Source organism: Enhydra lutris, unplaced genomic scaffold (genome assembly GCF_002288905.1).
Source record: "Enhydra lutris kenyoni isolate GAN:26980312 unplaced genomic scaffold, ASM228890v2 scaffoldscaffold66, whole genome shotgun sequence".
NCBI classification, from domain to species: domain Eukaryota; kingdom Metazoa; phylum Chordata; class Mammalia; order Carnivora; family Mustelidae; genus Enhydra; species Enhydra lutris.
In genome coordinates this window covers 14809120-14836611 of record NW_019154150.1, presented here as the reverse complement: position 1 = coordinate 14836611, position 27492 = coordinate 14809120, and the positions used below count along the sequence as shown (strand labels likewise).

The 27492-nt window shown below is 49.0% G+C and overlaps 1 protein-coding gene across 9 annotated transcripts in view; it reads right to left on the bottom strand.

The window, feature by feature from the left end:
• Window positions 1-27492, bottom strand: part of LOC111158987 (trafficking kinesin protein 1) — a 183955-nt gene that overhangs the window by 42472 nt on the left and 113991 nt on the right. For 5 of the 9 annotated variants that reach the window (XM_022521337.1, XM_022521343.1, XM_022521334.1 and 2 more), the window contains one exon: window positions 1270-1346. In XM_022521337.1, coding sequence (XP_022377045.1) covers window positions 1270-1320 — 51 coding nt within the window. In that variant the 5' untranslated portion in view covers window positions 1321-1346. Of the gene's footprint in view, window positions 1-1269; window positions 1347-13165; window positions 13213-17376; window positions 17489-25840; window positions 25905-27492 lie in introns of those variants that run through there. The other 4 variants (XM_022521339.1, XM_022521340.1, XM_022521342.1 and 1 more) reach the window with 3 other exon arrangements.

Genomic DNA, 27492 nt, shown 5'->3' with positions numbered 1-27492 from the left:
GGCTGGAGGAGTGGAGTGGGCTTGGAATAAAAAGAACGGTCCAGACAGAGCCTCCTCAGAAGATCTGACAGCTAACAGTGTGGACTAAGGAGTAGATGCTGGAAATACCAGGGTACCCAAACAGCATGGCACTGTTGGGGGGAAAGGACCAGTGGGAAGGGGTCTGTGATGAACCATTTTCAGAAGTCATTGATGCTGGGCGCCTGGGTGGCTCAGTGGGTTAAGCCCCTGCCTTTGGCTCAGATCATGATCTCAGGGTCCGGGGATCGAGCCCTGCATCTGGCTCTCTGCTCAGCAGGGAGCCTGCTTCTCCCTCCCTCTCTCTCTCTCTCTCTCTCTCTCTCTCTCAGCCTCTCTGCCTACTTGTGATCTTTTTCTGTCAAATAAATAAATAAAATCTTAAAAAAAAAAAAAAGTCGTCATTGGTGCCAACCAAGCTAGCCTCCCAAGTGCCTAACGCCAGCCACCATAATGGCAGCAACTGGAGTACCACCAGAAGGCCTGTGCCCCAAAATGCCTCGCAATGGCCCTGTCTCATGGCCAAAAACGTAACATCACTTATTTGGGGCCAACCTGTTGGTTACTGCTGTGACATGCAGGTGACTGAGAAGTCTCAGCTTCTGCCCATACGCATCCAACCGGGTCCATGAGCAGAGAGAGGACCAGCTGCAGGAGAAGGAAGGGGAGCGGATGGCTAGGCAGGTGGGGAACTCAGGGGGGAATCCAAACAGTCCACCCCTCAGAGCAGCTGTGAGAATACTGGATGTTCTGATGGGAAAAATACAGGAGAGGAGATACATAGAAGTGGGAATCAAAGATGCCTCCCAAAACTCTGGGTTCCACCACTCCTGCTCGGTCCTGTGTGGTTATTTCTATGCTGTGTAATATCCCTTTAACCTGAGTTAAGTTCCAAAAAACTACAAAGATATCATGATGATGTCTTCTTTGGATGCTTTTGGATACCCTTAAAGTATAGCATTACAAAATACTTTCAGGGTTTTTAAAAGTCTTAAATTGGGTCTTCTAGCAAACATTCCTATTTTGTGTCATTTATACATTCCTTTTAAAGATCTAACATACCTTGTACAAAGTTACAGCTACAAAGACCTGCGGAGCTATCAGTTCAAAAAGCAAAGGCACTGCTTTGTACCCCAAGAGGGCCCCATTTTGGGGACTCTTCACTGAGACCAACAACCATGTATGCTTTAATCAATGTAAGTTATAATCAGTCAATCATAAGCAGCCCTCGGCCTCGCCAGAAGCACTTACCTCCTCAAGAAGCCGAGTGACAGCATCTATGTCATTATACGTCTTAGTCATCTGGCCAACTCTTTCAGCACATAAAACTGCAAGAAACAAAAGTGGCAATGAGCTACGGATGTCACAAACCAGCCAAACAAATAACCCATCTAATAAAGCAGCCTTTAAGTCGGGCACAAAGGGTCGCTGGTTTGGCTGGGTCCGACCCACACTGCACTCGGCACCACCAGATTTCATTTCCCAGTTCCAGAGAAGAGCCTCGGGGGGGCTCAGAGGATGGGGTAACTTCCAATCCTGCAAGGTTCTGACTGTGCGTATGTGTCTATGTGTGCCACGCTCGTGCACACATATAGGGGTGGCACGGGGGACAAGACGCTGGATTAGAAAGGGGTCTGGCTTCATGTAAACTCAGCAAACTGAAACGGGTCAGCAGCACAGCCACCAGTGTGTGAGGGATCAGAAAGCATCCCGAGGGTCTAGAGCTCACCAACCACAGCGACCCAACCACATGGACGGAGTAGGATCCTTCAGAAACGGGCTACTGGTATAATTATTAAATAACAATCTTAGGGGGCGCCTGGATGGCTCAGTGGGTTAAGCCTCTGCCTTCAGCTCAGGTCATGATCTCAGGGTCCTGGGATCGAGCCCCGCAGGGTCTCTCTGCTCAGCGGGGAGCCTGCTTCCCCACCCCCACCCCCTCCTGCCTCTGCCTACTTGTGATCTCTGCCCATCAGATAAATAAATAAATAAGTAAAATCTTATAAATAAATAAATAAATAACAATCTTAGCTGATCATTTCATAACGGTGCAGCCCCTCCCCTCCCCTCTCCAAACAGCCTAAATTCTAAGGCAAGGCAACCAGTTTCCCTACCATGAAAACTAGGGTTGTCGATTCTTTTTAATCCACACCAAAAAGGCTGATACCATTCCTGCCACGGACCAATACACAGCTCGCAGACTGGTATTTCACCACGTATCTAATTGGCTGTGGTCATGAGAGGCTACGCGGGCCACCTGAGGGGGCGTCGGTCTTTGTTCTCCTTCTGTTGGAGTAAAAGGTCGTGCCACAAAAGAACACTTAAGTCTGCGGAAAAATCGCAGGGCGGTTTTATTATAAATCCATGGCAAGGAATCGATTTGCAATTCTGCAAACACCAAGAAGGGTGTCACAGGTTTTATTCTGTGGAGGAAGGAATAAACGTAAGTCCCTCTAGGACCCAAGTGAAAAATTATTTGAAAGTTGCCACTTCTGCCATATTAATAAAGTCCTGGTAACTCCTTATAACTAAGATTCTACAAAATAATTCCTTAAGAGCCGAAGACTTGGTTCAGCTTTCACAATGACCCACGTTCAGTAACGGCCCAGGCAAGGCAGCTGGGAATCAAGTGGGTTACTAAGCCAACCTCCGTAGCATTGTTAATGGCAAGCTGCAAGAGGAATGCGATAGGTCTCTAAATATTTTATTAAATGCAAGTAAAGATCACCCTAGTGAATGAGCTCAGAGAAAGCGGACCCGTTGGAATGATTTTCTAGCTTAAGGAGATCTGAAATCTGGTTCCAAATCTGAAACCCCCTTCCAGCTCTCTCCTCCACCAGACACTTCTGTGGGACTGGAAGGAAGTATGCTGCCTCAGGCGCTTTCCTTCCCTGGCCTCCAGTGGGGGCTGCCCTGCTAGCAAAAACCAGAGAGCTTCATGTAAGGGTTGGTTTAAACCAGAATTTAACTTGATGGAGGTGGAAGACAGCTCAAACTGCTCTAAATTGTTCATCAACTCAGGGCAGGAGAAATCCTTAAGAGAAGATTCCAGTTTGTTTTCACGGGAGCGAGGTGGGGGGTACAACTGTGCTCTGCGGCAGCATTGCAGGAAAAGATGCAGGAGGCCCCCCCAGCCTGTTGGCCCCACAGACAAGCATCGGCACACCCAGTTCATTAACAAGAAACAGATCCCAGCGGTAACAAAAGGCCTGTGTGTGGAACCCGCTGTTGTGACCAGGGGGCCCTACTTACTGCCTACCCCAGCCCTTAACTTAAAGGACCAAGTACTTGGCTAATGTGGAGAAAAAGAAAACCAGGCTAGACTTGAATCGGTCTCCATGTCACCCAAACAGGAGATAGCAGGATTCCAAGCTGCCTTTTTTCCTCTGGGATTGTATTAATCAGAAATTACACTTCTATTTTTAGGCGAATTTTTTGAGTTAATCATGTGTAGATAATCACACGCAGATGTATGAAATAATACAGAGGTCCCTAACACCCTTTACCCAGTTTCTCACAGATGGTAACGTTCTGTGAAATATCACAACCAGGGCACTGACACTGACACAATCCACAAAGCTGACTCGGATTTCCCCAGCTTAATTCTTACTCGTCTGAGCGTGCAAACATGCCCCCAGTCCTATTACTGTGTTGGTTGTGTATCCACCACCACAAAGATCCCTCGTGTTTCCTTTTCTAAAGCTAATTTTCAAAAAGCTTTAATGTGCTTTAACCATTGACCCAATAGTATGTATACACTTGGACCAGCGAGTTTTTTCCTAGCATGAACCAGATACATATTGTTGCCACGCACACAGGGATAGGAGGGCAGCTGTGACTTTTCACGTTCAGTAAGGGCTGCAGAGTGAGGGAGAGACCTTCCAAAAGTCCCCAGGCCTTTGAGAGAGCCCAGCTTTGGAAGTCAGAGGCATAAATGAAAAACCACTGCTGACTGAGCTATTAAAGGATGTGTATTGTTGTTCCAGTAATGCTCTGAAAAATACATGTAATCTGGGGTGCCTGGGGGGCTCAGTGGGTTAAGCCTCTGCCTTCAGCTCAGGTTATGATCCCAGGGTCCTGGGATGGAACCCCGCATCAGGCTCCCTGCTCAGCGGGAAGTCTGCATCTCCCTCTCCCACTGCCCCTGCTTGTGTTCCCTCTCTTGCTGTGTCTCTCCCTGTTAAATAAATAAATATATACATATATATTATATATATAATATTATATATAATATTATATATATAATCCTAATGAAGAGAAGATGTACTGATTTATAATAAAAACACAGGAAAAAATTAGAAGAGTCATAAAAATATTGACATTTAGATAGCATTACAAATTCAAAATTTTTTTTTTGTAGTGACCATGTACTGATGGGGGAAAAATGACTTAAAAGATTTCTCAGAACGTATACAGTTGACTACAATAGAGGGTCCTGGGATCCTCCCTGATGCAACTTTTTAGAGAAATCACTAACAGCAGCAGCAGCAGACCTTTACTGAGCACATCTCCTATGGCCGGGCCATGCTCAATAGCCCTCTATATGGATGACTGATAAATACGGCAGGATGGGAACTTACACTAACCCCATTTTAAAATGGGAAACTGCTGGGTGGCTCAGTGGGTTAAGCCTCTGCCTTCCGCTCAGGGTCCTGGGAACAAGGCCCGCATCGGGCTCTCTGCTCAGCAGGGAGCCTGCTTCCTCCTCACTCTCTGCCTGCCTCTCTGCCTGCTTGTGATCGCTCTGTCAAATAAATAAATAAAATATTTTAAAAAATAAAATGGGAAACTGAGGCCCAGAGAGGTTAAGTCACTACTCTGATGTCATAAAGCTACCAAATGGTGATGTCAGTCTAAGAAGAGATGCCCAACAGGGGCAGCCGTTAACATTCACACAGTTTCTACTAAGTCCGGGGGATTTAATGTGCTTTTTCCTTAATCCTCACCGCAGCCCTGCAGGGTGGGTGCTGTCATGATGACCATTCCACAGATGAGAAAACTGAGATGTGAAGGACCCGACCAAGGTCATGGCTGCACAGCAGGACTGCACGTCGTTGGCCAGTCTGGCTTGCATCGTGAGCTAGGGAGCCATAGAGAACACAAGGGCAAGGCTGAGGCCAGCACACATCAACAATATTCAGGACCCAGAAACAGAGCAAGAAACATCTGTGGTGTAGGACAGAGATCCCCGGCGCCAGGGCTCTGAGGCTTAGGTTTTCACAGGAGACTCTACCAAGGTCATGAGGCCCTGGACAAGCCCTGTAATTGTGTGTCTTGGGTTCCTCTTCCAAGAAATGAGGGGGCTGGGGTGAGAACAAAGAAGTGGGCAAAGAACCAACAATGCCTTTAAACAGTAAGCCAAGTATAGGCTGCACCTTCCAAGCATAGACTTTCTAGATATTCAATCTACAAGAGACCATGGTCCTGTTTCTCTCTCCATGGGAACGACATTCCAAAGGGAGGCTCTAGTTCTGACCAAAGGAGCGCTAGCACATCAATCCACTTCCACTCAAAGGATGTTGAAAAAACAAACACTAAAGTAAAAGCACAGCCATAAACCTCCACAGTAACATGAACAAACTAGGGTCTAAGTCCTAGAAAAAGAAGTTTAACATGCCCACAGTAGCAAAGCTGATACACCATACACACAGCACCCCTCCTGCAGTATCAAACTAACGTGTCTCAAAAGGGCAGCAGACTCTGTGATCACCAGGACGGAAGACCTGCTCCTTCCGAGGCACAGGCCACCCACATGCCCCTTCCGGGTAACGCTGGGCCGGGGCCCAGGGTGTGTGAGGCCCGGCAAGTCCGTTTAAGGAGCCTGGGCTTCCATGATGGGACAGCAGAAGCCATTCTCAAAGAGGAAGTGTCCACCTAAGAGCTGTATTTCAGAAAAAATTCTGGCTACAGTACAGAGAAGTGGGGGGGTGGGGGTAGTCAAGGCTGTTGATTAATCCAAGGCAATCTTAAATGGCTGTAAAATGGAGAGAAGTGGTCTCTCTTGCTCAGAGAGTTAAGAGACAGGATGGGATGGGAGGTAAATCAGAAAGACAGGATTTGGGCTTCTCACCAGAACAGAGGGGACACGGGCACTCCACTTCTTAGGCCTACTGTCCCCCACAAAGACAGGTGCATGTGACAGAAGGTCAGAAGCACGACAGGGCGGCCTTAATGCAGTCACTGGCAAGGGGGGCAGCGGCTGAGGTCACTACGGGAATAACGAGTCAGGCAGAGAGCCACACAACCACCTGTAGCAGGAGGCCCACAGCAGCAAGGAATGCCTTCCCAGGAGCTAAATCATGGTCTGCAATGAGAGAAGAACCCAGTGCCTATCCTTGGGTGGGCAGGTGAAATCAGTAAGCCAGACTGGAATGAGTGGCCCTGGGCAGGCCAAGCAGAGACAGCAAGGCCTGTACTGGGCTGTCAAATAACTGGGGGAGGGAGGAGGGTGCAGCTCCGAGGGAGAGGGGTGGGCAGCTCTGGCTGAAAATCAGCAATGCAAACTTTATGCAAATTAAACCATGCCCCAGACATTTTTGAGAATAAATGCTGGCAGCCGTTTTACAGTTCCTGTTCATAGACCTGAGATGCCAGCCAAGAAATCCCCAATATCTACAGAGAGCAGGCCTTGAAGAGAGACGAGTGCCTGCCTAATGAGGAGATGCTGTCAGTGGGAAGCTCCAGGTGACCACCTGAGGCCCAAGAGAAACACCCGCGGGAAAGAAAACAAGGGGCCAGGATCAGCAGGGGTGGGGGATGAGGTGGGACTCCAGGGTCAGATCAGACACGCACCTGGGAAGGAGCCCCAGGGCAGCAGTGGGAGAAATGGGCAGGGGTGGGGCAGGCCATGGAGCGGCCAGATTAGGAGGTCAGACGCAGAATTGCAAGCCTGACCAATGGAGTGGAGGGCAAGAAGGTTCCAGCATACGACCCGCTCTCCCGATGAACCCGTGCCTTCTCATCACATAACAGGACTTAACAAGGCCCCCTTGACATTTTTGGCCTTATCAGGCTTCTCCAAAAAACTCTGGTTGGCAGTCCTCACTGCTCACTTAGGTACTGCATCGTGGTGGAAAGAGTCTCCTCAAGTTGTGTGCAAGAGTAGCTCTCATCACTTCTTAACCTAATTTTGGTAACATTTCTCCTGTCAGTTTTACACATCTTTGAAGCAAATAAATGTTTTGCACATGTACAAATATATATGTGTATACAGACAAAAGTGCATATATATACAATTAAATTATAAGTGTGTGGGGCACCTGGGTGGCTCAGTGGGTTAAGCCTCTGCCTTCAGCTCGGGTCATGATCTCAGGGTCCTGGGATCGAGCCCCATATCGGGCTTCCTGCCCAGTGGGGAGCCTGCTTTCCCCCTCTCTCTGTCTGCCTCTCTTCCTAATTGTAATCCCTCCTGCTGTCAAATAAATAAATATATTTTAAAAAAAAATTATAAGTGTTGTGTGTGTGCACACGCATGTGTGCGTGCGCAAGCGCCAAGACCTCAGGAGACATCGCTCCCTTACAACACAAAGACCAAGTCACCGATATCCCTGAATGGAGAGAAGATATTCATGACTGCCCATAATATTTGCATTTGGGGTTGTTTGGCTACGTGTTCTAGCTTATTCACAGGTCCTTTAATTAATTAGAACATTGCTTTTCAACCTTAGAACCTGCTTCCAAGTCCCCTCCCTGATAAATTCTCCTCTTACCTTAAAATCTTTTAAAAAGTGAATTTTATTTTCTATAATATTTATAAAAACCCTAAACATATTGAATAAGCTTTCAATATGCCCAGTTGAGGTGTCAGGGCAGAGTCCACAAATCAGTGGGTTATCTCTCTCTCACTCTGACCAGTAACAGCAGGTGCCAGTTGAAAAAGCATCCCTACAGTTGGCCCCCATCCTCCAGGAAGTCAATCTAGTAAGTACTTACTGTCTGTCCTACCCCCGGGTAAGGCAAGGAGTGGAAGGTTCAGAACCTGAAAGCCACAGGCTTAAAAAATGCCCCCCACCCCTGTGAAATTCTAAGTGAGTCAGCACTGGGGCTAAGTTTCCAGGCATGACAAACAAATGTCCTTTATTTAAAGCTTTGTCTAGATGCTTTTGAATTTGGTTTGGCTTGGTGCCACATGTGCCTCCTTCCTTCTGCAGGGACTGTCTCTCGCCTGCTTCTCCAGCTGGGGCCTTCCTGCTCCTCCCCGAGGCCCAGCAGGACAACAGTCCGCCCGCCCGTGTAAAGACTGCGGCTTTCCCCGTCAGCCTTCCCTTGGAAGACAGCGAGCAGACTCCCAGACTAGGCCAATCTGGCAAAGCACGCTGATGAGGGGGACATTTTTTTTTTTTTTTTTTAATTTATTTGGGAGAGAGTGAGCAGAGCAAGCGAGAAAGAACATGAATGGGGGGGGGGGGGGGAGAAGCAAGGTCCCTACTGAGCAGGGAGCCTGATGTGGGGCTCGATGCCAGGACCCTGGGATCATGACCTGGGCAGAAGGCAGAGGCTTAATCTACTGAGCCACTCAAGCGCCCCAAAGGCAGGGGGACATCTTTAAATGGCAGCAGCCCCCGCGTGCCTTGGCCACTCACAGTGCTGGTGGGTTAGACACCTGTGTCCCCATACTTTATGGCAGAGAAACTCCGGCTCTGAGAAGTCAGATGAATGGCCTAAGGTCACAGACTTGACAAGTTCCTCAGGCCTCTGCACAAGAGAAAAAAAACCTATGTCCACATAAAACTTGCACACAAATGTTTACAGCAGCATTACTCATGAGAGCCAGAGAGTGGAAACAGCCCAAATGACACTCTCCTGGTGAACATATAAACAGAATGTGGTACATCTGCCCCCTGGCGAGTTACACAGCTGTAAAAAGGAATGGAGGCTTGGTATACGCAGTAAGTGGAGGGACCTCGGCAGCCTACACTCAGAAGCAGCCCGACACAAAAGACCATACCTTTAGGATGCCTTCCTATGAGGTATCCAGTACAGGCAAATGGGATAGAAAGCAGCTTAGCGGGGGCTGCGGCTGGGAGTGGGAATGGGGCTAGCCAGGAACAGGCATGAGGGAGCTCACATGGGGAGGGCATACACATGTTCTACGGCTGGACTAGGGTGATGGCTGCACCCCTCTGAGAATTTCCTCAAAAGCATTACACTGTCCATTTAAAGTAGCTGAGTTTTATGGTATGTAAGTAATACCTCAATATTTTAAGTTACCAAATAGGCAACCACATGTACAGAAACTACACAGACTCTGTTCCAACCACTGCCCCGTTACGTGATAGTGTAAAAGCCTTCTTTCACAGCCTCGAACCCTGACCGAGCCTTCCCCAGACCACACAGCAGTCCCCCAGTCCAAAACCCGCCGTGATCAAAAGCACACAAATGTACTCATCCATCCCCACAGAGACGATCTATGACTTTCACTTGGATAACTGTCATGAAAATGTGCTCAGGTGGTAGATCTGTAAGGAAACCAAGCGCCACTTCGGTCCAGTTATGGAAAAGAGGGACTCTGGACGCCCTTCCCCGACATCCACTCTCCTCCCAAGTTACAGCCTCGTCCCTGGCGCAGCTGTTGTCCTTCCCCTATCTTCAAATTCATTCAGACTTGGCCCAACAGCCCAAGTGGATTAACCACCAGATCCATAAGACACACATTACTTGGCTTAAACAAACACACAAAATAACTATTTTGATGTAGCCCTTGAAGTGGCTATAGGAATAGGGTGATGACCCACCAAAAACAGCCACAGCCTAGGCCATAAAGAACATAATTCTTTTTTTTTTTTTTTTTTTAAGATTTTATTTATTTGGGATGCCTGGGTGGCTCAGGTGGTTAAGCAGCTGCCTTCGGCTCAGGTCATGATCCCAGCGTCCTGGGATGGAGTCCCACGTCCAGCTCCTTGTTCGGCGGGGAGCCTGCTTCTCCCTCTGCCTCTGCCTGCCATTCTGTCTGCCTGTGCTCACTCTCTCTCCCTCTCTCTCTGACAAATAAATAAAATCTTAAAAAAAAAAAAAAGATTTTATTTATTTGATACAGAGAGAGAGTAGGCAGAGAGGCAGAGAGAGAGAGGAGGAAGCAGGCTTCCCGCTGAGCAGAGAGCCCGGATGTGGGGCTCGATCCCAAGACCCTGGGATCATGACCTGAGCCAAAGGCAGAGGCTTTAACCCACTGAGCCACCCAGGCACCCCAAGAACGTAATTCTTTAAAAAAAAAAAAAAAGATTTTATTTATTTATTTCATAGAGCACAGCAGGGGGAGTAGCAGGCAGAGAGAAAGGGAGAAGCAGGCTCCCCGCTAAGCAGGAACCCTGACTTGGGGCTCCAAGATAGGGGAAGGGCTCCATTCCAGGACCCTAGGATCCTGACCTGAGCCAAAGGCACACACTTAATGACTCAGCCACCCAGCGCCCCAATGAATGTAATTCTACAAATGGCCCACGTCCCCTCCCACCTGGGCTATGGACGTCACAGGAAGGCAGTGGAGCCTTCTTTGGGGACCAACACATAACTGATACTCAAAAAAGGGAAGATTTTGGCTCATGTCTAACCAATACCACAGAGAGGGATGAAAACATTAAAGCCTCAGGGTATATCTGGTCACCCCAAGATAAGCAAAGGTCCCAGAGTATCGCCTCCCCTTCTCTCCCACGTCCCTGGGGCTGGGGGAAAGAAGCCACTTGGAAAACGGCAGTCTCAAGTCCAATGGGACACAAAGGGATGAGGAAGGAAGCTGCTAAGAAAGAAGCAGCGTTCAAAGGAAAGGCATCAACTAATAAGCAGCCGTGGTCTCAGGCCAGAAGCAAATGGGTTGACCGAGGCTACCGCTCCTCTCAGTGCAAAGTGCTGGTTTGTCACTGCAGCCCCAGGAGCTGGGCTCTGGGACGGTGTGGTGGCAGAGGCCGGCCCGCTACAACAGCAGTCTGTCCAGTCACCACCAGTGACTGCGTGTGCACTGTGGGTGGGGGAGGGGCAGCACTGCCAAGAGCTCAAACCAGACAATACAGTCTGGTTACATTTCACTGCTCATCACCACCACTCACTACAATGCCAGTGTGACTGTTTTACTGAGTCACTTTCCCTTCCAAGGTGGGCCGAGAGCAGAGCACGGCGGCAAACTCCTGAAGACGCGGGGAAGGAGAAACGAAACACCTACTGAGTATCTACAACATGTCACCTGCTACCCTGGGCATCTCACAACAGACTGGACTATTTCACTCAAAACCCAGCACAGCTCCACTACGTACAAATGATCCCCATTTAACACACCAGGCAGGGAGGGAGGCCAAGTGGTTCGTCCACCGACATAAGCACGAACTCCTGGATGCCATAAACATCCACCCGACCCTAGGCTAGAACACTCAGTTGATCTCTGGTGTCCTTCCACCATCGGGATATCTGATGACGGCTCACCACGTGCTGGCACTCTGACAAGTGCTGGACGGCTATCGCCTCCTCAGTGTTTACATTCATCCCAGGACAGAAGTATTACTGTTGTCCACCCTTTAGAGATGGAGAAATGCCCCCGGGTCACAGAGCTATCATGGGAGGGCCTGATTGCCGTGACACCCCCTCCACGATTGAGAGCTTAACCACGGTCTGCTGAGTAAATGCGTGAACCTCAAGCAGGTAAGGAACTTGCATATACGAGCATGACAGAGAGGACCCAGCAGGAAGTGCCAGGAGAGGCGCTGCTGGAAGCTCAGATACAAGAAGACTGGGGATGGCAAGGGGTTGGGGACAGGGGCCAGAAGTGGGCAGAGCAGCAAAGGGACCCCAAAAGAACACAGGCCCTAGGCGAGCCTTGTCCTCGACCCGCCCTGGGTTAATGCTGGTCCCTGCACCCCAGTCAGAAGACCACCCCAAGCAACTGACATCGCTGGAGGCCTGCATGGGGTGGCCATGGATACCACTAACCAAACCCAGGCTGGAGGCCAAGGTCATGAACACCATGAGCAAACAGTGCTGAGCCAGTACTGATAAGCTGGGTCAGCTCCTTCCTCCTGCGTGACCTACAGCAGAGAGTCCTACACGGCTTGCTCACATGCTGCCGGCCACCCTGTGTCAACACAGACACCAGGGCAGGACCCTGATGGCGCCTGCTCTGGGGCAGACGTCACAAACACCCCCCATCCAGCACCCTCCACGCAGCTGGCAATTTCCCTCTCAAACTGGAGGAATGTGCTGTTGGCGCTGCCTCTCCGCCTGCGCCTTTGAACCAGCTGGAGAATGGGCACAGCCCAGCAGGGTGCTACCATGCACAGAGTCCCCTGGCCGGAGGCTCTCCATCAAGCTCTTGCTAGGTTCCTACTGCCAACTGGTGTTTTCTCCAACTCTGCTTTTCCAGATGACCATTTCTGGTTAGTGCTTGACACCTGAAAACTTCCTTTTGTGCAAAACACGGATGGGGCCACTTCCGTCCTGGCCATCAGCGGGGTCCAGCCCTGCTGGACTTCACTCCAGCAGCACTTCACCAGAACCCCAGCACTCCTAGAACGTCACTGCAGCAGCACTGAGCCCTGCCCCCGACCCCTGCCCACGCTCAGCCCGAGCAGAGGGGACTGCGGCAAACAAGCAGAGGCCTCCTTCAAGAACACCACGTAGCCCAAACCTGCTTTGGGTCAATGCTGTTTCTGCGCTGTTCAAGTCCTCAGTGGCCGGAAGACACAGAACCCAGCCCTGGTCCAGCAGGCACCAGGACTAAGGCTCCTCCGCAGCCCGTGGGCTCAGGAAACTAAAACCTGCTATGAGGGTACCAGGTAAACCCCAGAGAATTCCATATGCTCTTTTCCGATCCTGCCACCTGCCAGGGACAGGGTGAGGAACTTTGCAGTTGGGTAACAGCCTCAAGGAATGTCCAGATGAGAAAAAAAGTTACGAAATCGGGATTCCTTAGGCACTCCCTTGAGAAAGTGGTAGGAATCTGCCACACAGCAAACCACAAGGAAATGACCACAAAACTTCGCTCTTCACCAGTGTTTTCCTGGTGCCAGTGCCAGCATCCTGCTCGGCACGGAGGGGGGCACGACCTAGAACGTCACTCCAGCAGCACTGAGGCTTGCCCCCTGCCCCCTGACCACTCTCAGCCCGAGCAGAGGGGACTGCAGCAAACAAGCAGAGGCCTCCTTCAAGAATGCCACGCAGCCCAAACCTGCTTCGGGTCAATGCCGTTTCTGCGCTGTTCAAGTCCTCAGTGGCCAGAAGACACAGAACCCAGACATCTTCTCCCGGGAGGACAGCGAGCACCAAACCGCCACTCACAGCTGCCTGGTGTGAGCAAGCTGCTTCTCTTGGGAGCGCCCGCCTCATGGGTTAGAACCATTACATGAGGAGAGGCCAGGAAGGGCCTTCAGCTCCATTAGCTTTGCGCCTGGGTGTGGTGGAAGGCAGACCCCAGGCAGGATGATGGTGGGGGAACCCAGGTCGGAGACAACCCAGGTCAGGGACAACCCAGCTCAGCCTCCATTGCACTGAGAGCAAATGGGAGGAGCATTTAATTCAAAGGCTGTTTTGAAGGTTAAAGGGTGACATTGGAAAGTACCTATCACCCCCATGAGGTGACCGAAGAGAATAAATGTGTCCCAGACCCACAGCTATCACAGCAACCCAGCACTTCTTTTAGGTCAGTTTACAGGGAAGAAAACCACCTAAACCAGCTCAGAACCACATCCTGCACATAATTTCATTACCCAAGAGCACTTCTCTTCCACACACAGGACTTGCTTCCCATCTTGTCTTGCTTTCAAGACACAGGCAGTACGACAGCGCTGGAGAAAAGCAAGAGCCTGTCCAGCAAGTGGCTTGCTCCGGGACACAGGACTGGCCCCAGAAACCAAACCTGTCAAACCAAACCGCCATCTTCTGATCCATGCCCCAGACTTCCTGCAACCGGGAGCCAGTCTCATGAATTTCATTTTACAAAGAAAAGGAAGCACACTGGCAATAAAGTATATTTCTTTGGAGCTCACTGTCCTGAAATTACTGTTAACACTTCACCCCTCCAGGACACTTGAGCATTTTATTGAAGAAAGGAAGGCAATGGAATGGGAAGGAACAAAAGAGAATTTAAGTCTATGAGAGGGAAATTAAGTCTATGAGATGGCAAATACAGAGCAGTGGCCCCCCCTGAATGTGATCTTCAAGTAGGGGACCTGTGTTGGGGGATGCCAAAAAAGATGTGACCACCTTCAGGTGACCTATGAGCCGGACCTGGGCACTCAGAGGCTCCCTATCCTATCCTATCCTCCCTATCCTATCCTTAGAATGTGGGTTCTGCTGGCCTTTCCTGCTCCCAGAGGCCATTCCAAGGTCAAAGCCTTGAGATGGTAAGGTAGTGTTGAGAACACCTGCATGGTATACGTGACTAAACCCTGTTAAAGCTTCTCTATAAACTTCTAAGGTTTGGCAGGCAGGTGTGGGGACCCACTGTCTACCAGCTGCCCAAGGCAAGCCTCCTACGGAAGTTCTCTTTGCTTGTAAAACCTGCCACCTACCAATCTGGAGTGGCCTGCCTCCTCCTTCAACTCTCGCTACCCACAGGGAATGGGGGCGGGTTTCAGATTACACCCAGGAACCTCTGGAAAGGGTTGCGAACCAACACCCATGGTTATCTATGAAACGTGGCCCAGCACAGGATAATGTACGTTGGAATCAGCCAGAGGGCATGTTAAAACCCAGTCTGCCAGGCCCCAACCCAGGGTGTCTGGCTCAGCAGGTCCCCACATTCTGGGGCAGGGCCCGAGAATGTGCATTTCTAACACAATCCTGGGTGATGCTGATGCTACTGGGCAGGAACCCACTTTGGGAACTGCTAGCACAATGGTTTAAGAGCAGAGGGCCCCTGAGCAATTCTACATAGGTTGAAATCACTTACTAGCTCCATGACTCTGGACAAGGTCACATAAGTTTCCTCTTATAAACCTGTGAAATGGAAATGATAACAGCACTTCACCGCATATGGCTGCTTTAAGGATTAAATGCACAGACTCATAGAAAGTACTGAGATAGGTGCCCGGCCCAAGCAGTAAATACAAACACTGGGTCTCATCACTATCATCTGGCTCAGAGTTTTTGCCTTAAGGTTAAAAATACAGATATAGGGGGCGCCTGGGTGGCTCAGTGGGTTAAAGCCTCTGCCTTCGGCTCGGGTCATGATCCCAGGGTCCTGGGATTGAGCCCCGCATCGGGCTCTTTGCTCCGCAGGGAGCCTGCTTCCTCCCCTCTCTCTCTGCTGCCTCTCTGCCTACTTGTGATCTCTGTCTGTCAAATAAATAAATAAAATCTTAAAAAAAAAAAAATACAGATATAGGAAACATTTTCAATACAACATTTTTTCTTCTCTTGCCTAGGCTATAAGACACTGCTCCAGAACCTGGTATAGTCTTTAATTTAGAATCGTATGGTTCAATGAGTGGTTTCTAAAATCATCCTGCTCTGCTTTACAGCGACCGCTCATCCCACACTTTCATCCACATGGGAAGCCTTGGAAGATCTTGTTAAAAAGTGGGTTGTGACTCTGTGGGTCTGGGGCCCAAGAATGTGCATTTCTAACCAGGTCCCAGGTGATGTGGGCACACGGACTGCAGGCTACAGTCCCATAGCTGTAAGGGACAGCAGCTGATCCAGGTAAACCTACAAGAACACACGGATGCCTTTCTCCTGAGTATTTCAGGAACCTGACTCATGTGCAGTCCCCATCGGCCAGACACTTCTCCATCCACCTCCACTATCTCCTCTGTGAAAGGGCCGGGCAGGACACCTAGCCTTAGCACAGAGTCCCCTGGCTCTCTCCTGGCCATCCCCTTTCCCTGCTTTCTCCAAATCCCCTTTAACTGTCAGCAGGGGAAATGTTAGTATCTTCAGGACAGAAACCTCAAAAGAGAAACTTTTGCTATATGGCCGATTAGAAATAATTTCTAAAGTAAAGTTTGGTTGAGACATGAAAAGAGATCATCACAGAGCAGAATTTTGAAAAGGTATTCACACTGATTTTACTCAAGACCTAAGGAACAGACATGCAGTCACCATTGAAACATCCAGCTGCACCCCAAAAATCCCTTTCTCTGGGATTTCTCTGGGTTGTGGGCGAAAGCCAAAGAAGGCCAACTAGGAAACTCACACTGAGCCTTTGGGCCTATCCTTAACACTCTCCTGCTTGTCCAAAAGCAGCATCCCTCTGAAAGAGCCTAAAGGTGGGTTCCCAAGGCGACTTCAACATCAGCCCTTGTACTTTTCTATTTGGAATAATCCTTAGGGGCACGTGGGTGGCTCAGCGAGTTAAGCATCCGACTCTTGATCTCAGCTCAGGCCTTGACCTCAGGGTTTTAAGTTCAGACTCCACGGTGAGCTCCACGCCGGGTGTGGAGACTTTAACCACTCTGGGGTGCCTGGGTGGCTCAGTTGGTTGAGGACAGACTCTTGATTTCAGCTCAGGTTACTGTCTCAGGGTAATGGCTCCCCACTCAGCAGGGAGTCCACTTGAGAGTCTTTCCACCTCTAACTACCCAGCCCCCCCCACTCACTCTCTCTCTCAAATAAATAATTCTTTGAAAGAAAGAAAGAAAAGAAAAGAAAGAAGGAATCCTAAGTTGTTTTTTTTTAAAGCCCCTATTTCAAATTGGTGGTTAATGATCTTTGAAGAATAATGCTAGCACACTATAGGAAACAAACTGAGGGTTGCTGGAGGGAGGTTGGCAGGGGGATGGGATAACTGGGTAACGGGCATTAAGGAGGGCACTTGATGGAAGGAGCACTGGGTGCTGTATGTAACTGAAGAATCACTGAATTTTACCCCTGAAACTAATAATACACTGTACCTTAATTAACTGAATTTAAATGTAAAAAATAATAATAAGTAAAAATAACGCCAGCACAAAAATATACTTTATTTAATAATGACTCAGTCTCTTGCCCATTAATTTACCAAAACCCAATCAGCTACAAGAAAACGACGAAACCTCTTAAAAAAGAGTACTGGGATGCCACTAAGGGAAAAACAACCAACTAGACAACTACTGATACTTGTAATAACATGTATGGACTGGTTAAGCAACAGAAGCCAGACAAACTAATGCCCAATAGTGATTCCATCTACAGAGATCAAGAACAAAGGAGCAAACAGATCAAAGATGACAGAAGCCAGGACAGCGGCCTCCCTCCTGGGGTGCGAGGGGCCTCCTCAGGGTGCTGGACGTGCTGCGTGTGGTTTTACACGGAGGTCGTTACAAGCCACTCGCCATTTAAGATCTGTATACTGGAAGTTACATCTCAATAGGAAAACAGAAGAGTGCTGTGAGATGAGTGAAACAGCCAGTGAGACACTCACAGGGAAAGGGTCAGATTGGAACAAAGTGTAGAATTTACCCTCTTCCAAGAGGTCCAGGCTTTCATGCTGTTCACAGGAGGTTTTCCTCTCTTCATCCTGGTAGTCATACTCAAAGTACTCTTCTTCCCTTCCCACGTCTCTCAGGGACATTGCTGAAGTCACCCCAAAGCCCAAACATTGCCCTAACAGGCGGTTCTTGGGATAGCACCCAGCCGTCTACCCAGAGGAGCCACTGGAGCCCAGACCCCTGGGGCACATGCTGGGCCCTGGACGGGGCAGAGGACATTCCCTGGCTGAGCTGGAGTGGAAGGTGTGCACAGGGAATTGGCTCAGCGTCACCCAGGACAGACCCGGAAGGGGGTGGCTCCCAGGAGCTGGGAGGAGGGACAGTGTGGGGCGGGGCAAGGCAGAAGCACCTGCCAGAATGGGAATGCCCTGCCTGCCCCAGGTGACCCTGACAGGTGCTGTCAACTCAGAGGAGAGGCCGGCAGGCAGGTGCAGGACTTTAGGTTAAGCTCTCCACCTCCAGATCCTTCTCCCCACTCTTACTCCCCCAGGAAGCAATGAGGAATGGTAGCTCCCTGGAAGTTTCATAGCAACTGCGCCCAGCAATACTAAACAAGCCTGAAGCAGGTACACCTGTCTAAAGGTAGGACTCCAGCAGAGGAACTGCCCTGATGAGTAACTGCCTAATGCCCTCAGATGAGAGAATTTTGGTGGGTGTGCTCCGGAAGCAGAGACCAACCTGCCTTTTTTTTTTTCCCCCCTAAGATTTTATTTATTTGTTTGAGGGCCAGCAAGAGCAGGGGAGAGGGGAAGAGGGAGAGGGAGAAGCAGACTCCCTGCTAAGCAGGGAGCCCGTTGCAGGGCTGGATCCTAGGACCCTGAGATCATGACCTGAGCCAAGGGCAGACCCTTAACTGACCAACCCACCCAGGCACCCCTGAGCCCAGTATGACTTTGACAACAGCCTGACACAGTGCTGAATGGGGAAGGGAGTGATCACTGATTTCTAGCAGAAGGAAAAAAAGACATGGCAATCACCATTACCTGTTTTAAGCTTCAGTCTTTCTTCAGTAATAATACATGGCCTTTGCCGTTGTTAAATCCGCATTTTATAACCTTCACGGTCATCCTAAATCTGTGTATTGACAGTCAGATTTACAAATTCTAATTGCTAGGATGAGGGGGGATGGGAAAAGCATCTAAAACCGAATAATTTACAATGTCGCCTGGAAGAAGAATCCGTGGTTTAATTGTGCGTCTCGGTGCCAATTCCTCGGCACTGTCTGATTCTGCCTTTGACAGTGGAAGTGGCAGGTTCTTCCATCAAACCCACCGGAAGGTGGCCCCGAGCACTGGCAGCTAAGGACTGCAGCACATTCTGCAATTTCCGTGCCTCAGCCGCCTCCCCGCTACACTGTGGCGGGTGTCCCTGCTCCTAAAAGCAACAGCAGGAGACCTAAGCCAGCTGTCTACTGATTCCCCCAGGAAACTGCGAGGGCAGCTAGCAGAGCCCTGGCCAGGCCATCACGCAGAATTCCCTGCCCAGGGGCGGGTGCCTGGTCTCATTTGGCTTTGGATCCGCAGGGCTGAAGATCCCATTTTGGCAGCTAAAGGGGTCTGCTACGTTGAATTGCTACCTCCACAAAAATGAATATAAGACATATGAGTGCTTCAAATAGCAAACCAGAATGCAAGGAAAATGCTATTTAAAAATAAAACCCGAGAGACATATGCATTGTCTGGTTAATATTTTGGAACCTGGAAATGATTACTACATTGTACAACATTAAAGAGGTATCCTTTATGAAAAGGAGGCTTAGCAGAAATTCAGTGGCAAGGGGTTTAAAATCACCTTTTGAAAATCTGCATAAGCTTTAAATACAATGTTTAGGAGGACACACACTGCAGGGGTGGGGGGGTGCCATTTAATCTCAATAAATGGCATCAAATTGGGCTTAATTCAATTCGAATGACAGTGAGTCTGAAGCCCTGTTGAGGGAGGGGGAAAGGGAAGGAGGATCTCCACCTTGTGCATTATTCATTCAGCAAATATCAGACTGATTGTAAGATGTGTAGGATACTGTACTGGGCCACGGTGTGTACAAATGATAACAAAAGCTGATCTCATGTCTTTGAAAATACTCTCAGTGATGACTCATCACCAAGTTGTTTCTAACTCAGCCTGTAACTCAAATCTAGGCTATCTTTAACAAAAGATGTCCAAGTCTATATATATTACATAATAAACACTGAGGACACAGCATTTTGAACACAAAACCAGACTCTTCATGTCACCCCGTATTTCTGGGTTTAGTCCTTCTTCAGGATATTCCCTGCCTCCCACCGCAAATCTCTCCTCCCCCTTCTCTCCCCCTCCCCCCACCAGGGATGTCAAGGAGTTCTCAAACCTGAAACTCACCTGCATACATTTCAAGATTACAGGCAGAGATGGACCAAAGAACTTCTTCTCTGAAGGAGTAATTTCTTCAAAAACCCAAACAAGAAAGCCCAGCAATCCCTGTGCCAAGTGGGAGATCCTGGACGGACCTCCGCATGGAGCTCGGCCCCAGGAAGAATCAAGTAGCAAGGGCGTGTGCGTCCTAAAGGCAAGGACCTGACACTGGGGCCCCAGAAGAGAGGGGCAGGACTGAACTCCGGACGGTGGCTGGGAACACTGGACAGGAAGGTAGAGGGCTTCCTTCTGAGAGTGTCTCTCTCCGGATCCACTCAACATACCATCAGAGACATCACTGTCCCAAAGCTCTACCATGCACTGTCCCAAGAGAGGCCACAAGCCACTGGGGCCATTTAAGTTCAAATTCAAATTGATTAAAATTAAATAAAATCCAAAATCCAAGTCATGTTAGTCACATCCAGAGCCACAGGTGGCTAGCCTACCATCCCGGAAGACACGCACAGAATGTTTCCACCGTCACAAGTCCCACTGGACAGCTTCCTTCCAGAGGGTGCCCCTTCCTTTCAAGATGTGAGCTGTACACTTTCTGACCTCCACGGTCTGTGCCTCCCCGACAGCCCCCTGCCCACCTTGACCCTACTGCACCCCCTGCCACGAGTGTCCTTCTGTCCTCTCCTCCCATACCATCCACCGTGCAGACTTCTCTCAGTGCTCCAAGCACCCCACTCCACTTCTTGGTCCGTTGGAGCAGAGCCCCCATTATTGAGGGTCATGGTCCAAGGACCTCGCTATGCCATTAAAAAAAAAATAAGAGAAACATCATGCTCAAAACCTGGGCTCTGGGCTTGCATGGACATCTGAGGGAGGACATTACCACTACTTTCCCAAAGTCAGTGATAAGATCGGACAGTTACTTTATGCATTTGTACTTAATTCTTTTTTTTTTTTTTTTTTTTAAACTCACTTTTACAGCCATTCAGAAAGGTGCTGTGTCTGGAAAGGGAAAAACCATCGCCCACTCCCAAAGGTTCACCCCACAATAAGCAAGAGATGAACACATGGGGCCTGTTTGCGTTGTTTGACACAAAGCGCAGGAACTTTAGAAAATCATCTTGAAACCTAGGAACAGTTTTTCAATGAATGCTTACAATACCTCTAACAAAACCTTACTCCCAAACTAGCCACCACCCCCGACCTTGGGGTGGCATTGTAGAGGTCACTGCAGCCAAGCGAGGAACAGAGCCCCCATGACGGCCCCCATGTATCATCACCAACTTTTCACTATGGAGTAAGCCCAAGGAACAACGTCTTTAGTCGTCCACCGCAGCTTCCCTGTGATAAGACGGCATGAGCGAAACCACCCCCAACCCCAATACTCACAACTACAATGTCGTACAGCTGGCAATGAGGGTGCATGGGTATAAGAGAGACTAACAAGAAACAGGTGGTAAAGATACTACACTTTGGGGCACCTGGGTGGCTCAATCGGTGAAGCATCTGCCTTCTGTTCAGTTCATGATGCCATAGTCCTGGGATCGAGCCCTGGAGCCCTCATTGGCTCCCTGTTCAGCAGGACATCTGCTTCTCCCTCTGACCATCCCCCTTCTCACACTGGCTCTCTCTCTTTCAAATAAATAAAATCTTAAAAAGAAAGAAAGAAAGATACTATATCCTGTTCAAAATGCCACTCCCCTTTTGAAAGGGATTTTATTTATTTATTTTAGATTTTTTAATTTATTTGACAGAGAGAGATCACAAGTTGACAGAACAGCAGGCGGGGGCGGGGGGGGGCGGGGGGGAAGCAGGCTCCCTGCTGAGCAGAGAGCCCGATGTGGGGCTCTATCCCAGGATCCTGAGATCATGACCTGAGCTGAAGGCAGAGGCTTAACCCACTGAGCCACCCAGGTGCCCCCTGAAAGGGATTTTTTAAAAGAACGTACTAATTAGACTATTTCCGAGAAAATAAAATTAAGCACTGACCTAGCACATCACCATTTACAGAAGCTTTTTACAGTTGACTCTTGAACAACATGGGTTTGAAGTGGGTGGGTCCACTGATATGTGGATTTTTTTCAATAAATGCAGCACAGTACTGTGAGTATATTTTCTCTTGCTTATGATTTTCTTAATAACATTTTCTTTTCTCTAGCTTACTTGATTCTAAGATTACTGCAATGGACAAACATGTGTATATCATACACGTACGCGTCAATTGACTGTTTATGTTATTTGCAATAGCTAATAGCAGTTAAGTTTTGAGGGAGTCAAAAGTTCTACACAGATTTTTTTATTGTAAGGGGGTCAGTACCCCAAACCCCACGTTGTTCAAGGCTCAACTGTGGCTCTGGTCAGTGTGGCTGACTCTCTTCACTATGGCTCAACTACTTTTCACTAAGGCTCTGGTCAGTGTGGCTATCCCCACTTTTCAGATGGGGCATCTGAGCTGACGGGGGCTCACAGAGGTCCCAAGATGTGCCCAAACCACACAGCCATATAGAGTGCTCAACGGGCCTCAGACAGAAAACTCCAGGCCAGTGCACTTTCTGGCAATCTCTGTACTTGTACAGTCATTGCTAATGTAAATTAAAGACACACACTTGGAGTGCCTGGATAGCTCAGTGGGTTAAAGCCTCTGCCCCGCGTCGGGCTCTCTGCTCATCAGGGAGCCTGCTTCCTCCTCTCTCTCTGCCTGCCTCTCTGCCTACTTGTGATCTCTGTCTGTCAAATAAATAATAAAATCTTTAATAAATAAATAAATAAATAAAGACACACACACTTGAACCCGAGACTTTTTTAAATATTAAAAAGGCCTGTTTCTAAAAACATACTCTGAAAAAAAAAAAAAAAAAAAAGGGACCAGTGTAGCCAAGAAACAACATAGGATTCTGTGACAGATCTAAAGAATTACTTTCCAGACCTTGAAGCCTGGGGCTGGTCTCCACGGACATTGGGACAGTTTCCCAAACACACCCGATGGAAAGAATCACCTAAGGCACGTGCTAAAAATTCAGATTTCTCAGGACCTCTCTGGATCTGGAGTAAATCCGAGAATCTTCTTTTTAAATATGTGGGTGATTTTCATAATCTGGCAGGCTTTAGATAGGGGACACATCCGTTGTGGCTAGCCGGGGCTGTCTGACACTGTAGTTTAAAACCATAGGCCCTAGTTTATCTGCCCGAATTCCACGAAGGAGATGCTATACTGCTGAGGGCTGGTTGTTTCAAATCTCTAGAAATGACTTTAAGATGCTGGGCAATGAACCCCTCCAACTTCTTATTATTCTAAGCCCCTACCCCACGCCCCTTGTTATGCCCTCTGGGGTCTTACTGTTTTCGGTTGGGGTGGGTGGGGAAGGTGGTGTGTGAGAATCCGTAACTGAGACCAAAACGGGGAAGGATACGGCATTCGACACCGAATAAAGCTCTCCTAAACCTCAGAAGGAAAAGAGAATAGCAGCTATTTTTTTATTCCAATTTTAAAAGAGGGGTACTAACTGTCCTGCGGTCCATACTCCCACCCATATATATATATACACATTACTTTCCAGTGCTAACCCTCCAATGTGAGTGTGAGTCAGTAACGCTGACATAAATGATGATTTTGCATCTTTCTCAAAACATCTGACTCATCTTTTGTTATTAATATGAAAAGTTCCCTGGAAGTTCCCCTCGTTAATGATTCAAATGCCAAATGATAAGAGAGGTAAAGCCGTGAGAGGTGTCTACTCCTACCTGGCCGCCTCACCGCCCAGTAGGGGAGGACTGGGAGATGAAAGGGCTATTTTGTTTGCAATTTAAAAGATGCATATATAAACAAAGGCAAAATGCATTTCCAGACCAGTTGCCGAGGCCAGGTAAGAATCCAACTAGGGAGAAATGAGTAAAGGAGTTAACTATAAAATTAGCATTTTTTTGAAATCCCAATCCCCTGGGTTTCCTAAACTCGATGATTTCTGGGTTTCTGTCCCTTGTATTACCTGTTTTGCTATTTTAAAAGTGGGATTACGCAAATGCTGGTTGTTCCAGTAGATTCTGTCCCAATGGCCCTCTCCCCTTTATCCAAACCAGAATGGCGAGTAAAGGCAAGTATTTCTGCTCAACACACACTCAGACAGTAACTGCGAGCAACACTGATTTACCCTTGGACAGATGAGTTGCCTCTCCTTCCATTTTCCTTTCAGTTGGAAGAAGAGAGATCTGGCTGCCTCCGGGCCAAAAGACTCCACTGAGAAATGGCTGGGTAAGAAAATCCTTCTGACAGACACCCAGATAAGAGTCAGCCTGCCTCCTCTCAGTCCTCAGACTGACTACCACAAGCGACTGGCTTTATTCCCAAGGACCAGGGTGTAAAGAGAGCTGGATGCTGTAGCAACTGGGTCAAGACAGTATGAAACACCTTCCTCCTCCACTTCTAGGAGGGATCCGTGGGAGCCATGGCCACGCCCCAACTCAGCCACAGTGTGGGACAGGCATTCTGCCAGAACTCACACTCCCCATTCCAGGGATCCACTGAGGTCCATACTCTAAAAAAGTTAGGGAGAGCTCACTCAGTTGAGTCCCAAATCACCAAGGAAACTCTTAAGAGTTCAGTGACGGTTCTGAAAAGAAGCATCCCTATCATTGCCTCTTGGAGTGGGGTAACAGGATGGGAACTTGCATCAAGAATAACACATCCAAACAGCAAAAAAGACCCAGTCACCTTTTCCCCAGAAGACTCTCGGAGCTGCCCACCACCACCATTACTCAGGATATTTAAAAACCACACAGGGACTCCACACAACACTGTCCTCACCTAATGCTGGGGGACAGTGGGGCTCAACTGGGGAAGTTTCTCAGCGCAGTTACATACCCACCCTCCCTCCCCAAGGAAGCCTCTCCGTCCCTCTCCCATAGCTGTTGGTCAAGGCAGCAATCAGCAGACAGGAGATAATTATGCAGTTCCTCAGCTTACTGATGAGGCCAGCTCCCGGCCTGCTACATCATTCAGGTTCATCCAACGTGGTCATGGTCAGAGCGGTCTGAAACTCCCAATTCAATTAAGAAACAGCTACCTCACCTATTAATGGCTCCTGAGGCGCTGGGAACATGGTACCACTAGGGACCAGACCCTCGGACTGTACATATTAACTGTGTTCTTTTCATGTATGGGGGATGAGGGGGGCATGCAAAAGACATGTGATTTGAGGGTCATTTTGAAGAAGAATTAAACAAGACAGATCCACTGTGTCCTACAAGGTTCTGGGACCCAGCACCACAGGAGCCTAAGGGTCCTCTCCTGTGGCCTCCCTGAGAATACACCTCAGTGCTATTTTCCGGGTACCCGAAACCTCCCGAGGCCTGAGGCCTCTCCAGCCACACAAACTCCACCCGGTCTCCTCTGGAATGTGCCACACCCTCCCTGCACAAACCCGGCCTGTGACAGAAGGAGACAGTCTCTCCAGCCCCTCCCAATGTCTCCCCACCCCCACAGATCACTGGGATCCTACAAGCAAAATGCATTTGAATTGCCTGCCGGCTGGGAAGCTGCTTCTGCATCTTCTCCAGCCTCCCCAGGACCCGCCTCGGGTCAGGGCTCAGGGCTCGGTCTGGGCTTGGGAAAGGGAGGACTCTTCCAGGCCTGCTGCCAACAGTCCAGAGAGCCGCCTCCCCAATACACTACTCCCTAGCCCAGCCAACAGCACAGAGGTTACTGAACACATCTCTCCTTGCACGCACACGCACATACACACACGTGTGTGCATGCCTGCGCACATCAACACCAAACTCATGTCTCACCCCGGAGAGAATTCAATCCAAGAGAAGTACAATGCTCACAAACCAGGCACACACCATCTGCCCTTCTGAGCAAAGACCGACTAAGCGCAGAAGGGTCCCCCTGAGCCCTGCCCACCTGCCATCTCATCCACCCTGCTTACAAAACCGTCAGGGCCATGCACGCCTGCGGTCATGCAGGTTCCAGCACCCCCCACCACCTCCTGCCCGTGTCCCCAGCAAAGGTTTCAGGATCACCACCCCACCCCAGAGGGAGACAATGCTCCTACACATTCCTGCTCTGTTTTGCGAGGGGGGGCCATAATTACCGTCCGAGCATTCTTCATAATACCAGTCTAGTTCATAATAATCCGCTTCAATAAATTTCTGCATAGTCAGTATTCTCGCAGAGGAAAGAACGACTTCACAGCACCATCAACATCAAGTAAAACACTGCCATGCCTCCCTGCCCTTCCAGAACACTGGGCAGAAGAGCATCCTGAAACACACCGGGATTAAGCCGTGCATTCTTAATGACAGTCTGCCGCCGAAACAGAAAAAGAGGCCGTGAGAAGCAGAATTCTGGTGGGGCGAGGACAGGAGGGGCAGAAAGAGAAGCAATTTGCAGAGCCCCCCAGCAGCCCTGCTAATAAAGCGGCAGTGGCCAGCAGCCCTGAATGGGAGTATCCATTATCGCCCTATCCAGACGCGAGGAGGGTGACGTCAGGGACACACACCACCACCCGGAGGTCTCACTCCAGCCTCGCCTCCCGCTCTCGCCTCCCGCTCGCTGATCATCTTTCAATCTAACAGTTGCCATAGAAACTGGCCAGCTCTGAAAAATGATGCCAAGATGGAGGAAATGTCTTCCAAGGATGCTGGGAGCAGGGGCGGGGAGGTGCCACACAAGGAGAAAGGGGGGTGCGGGCAGGTGGGAGCTGGGGGCCTTGCCACCATCATCACTTCCAACAAATGTAAAGACAAGAACATCTGCTCAATTCTGGGCCACTATGGAGTCTGCATTTGAAAAAATGCCACGTTCTAAAATCTGTAACCATTACTTTTGGTCATGTTCTAAAATCTGTAACCATTACTTTTTCCTTGGTCAACCTGATTTAATACGTGAAACACCTTTTCTGAACATTTTTGACCACCACCTAAAAGGAAAGGTAAATCACTCAGAAAATGGAAATGCTAGGGTACCTGGGTGGCTCTGCCTTCGGCTCAGGTCGTGGTCTCAGGGTCCTGGGATCGAGTCCTGAATCGGGCTCTCTGCTCAGCAGGGAGCCTGCTTCCCCCTCTCTCTCTGCCTGCCTCTCTGACTACTTGTGATCTGTCAAATAAACAAATAACCTCTTTAAAAAAAAAAAAAAGAAAGAAAAGAAAAAGAAAATGGAAATGCTTTCATTGAGATGCAGTTCTGCTCTGCTGCTCATGCCTTTGCTCAAACTTCTGGGAAAACAACTTGCCACATACAAACAGGGGAGAGCGCCGTCACAAAGGGGCGCAGGCAATGCAAGAGACTGTTTCACCGGCGCTCACATGTGTGATCCAAGTACAAACAACACCAGGCCAAGAGCCCACCCGCAAAATGGTGTGGTTGCCCCTAGGGAGGGAGGGAATGGGCTTTTGCAACCATCCTTATCAATGCATCTGTAATGTATTATTTCTTAAAGAAAAAAAATGGAGTCACCATTGATTAGTGTTTGGCATGTTTTAAGTATCTCAATTAAATGAGTAATAGATAGATTTTGGACTAACTATAGGTTAGCTCCATCCCTTGAACCAGGGTTTCTCAAGCTCAGTGCTACTGACATTTAAGGTCAGATCAACTGACACTTAAGGTGGGATCAGTCTTTGCTGCTGGGGGCTGTCTGGGCATTGCGGGGTGCTTAGCAGTGCCCCTGGTCTCTACCACTTAGATCCCAGGAGCACCACCCCCTCTCTCTCCTTGATGTAAGGACACTGCCAAATGGCCTCT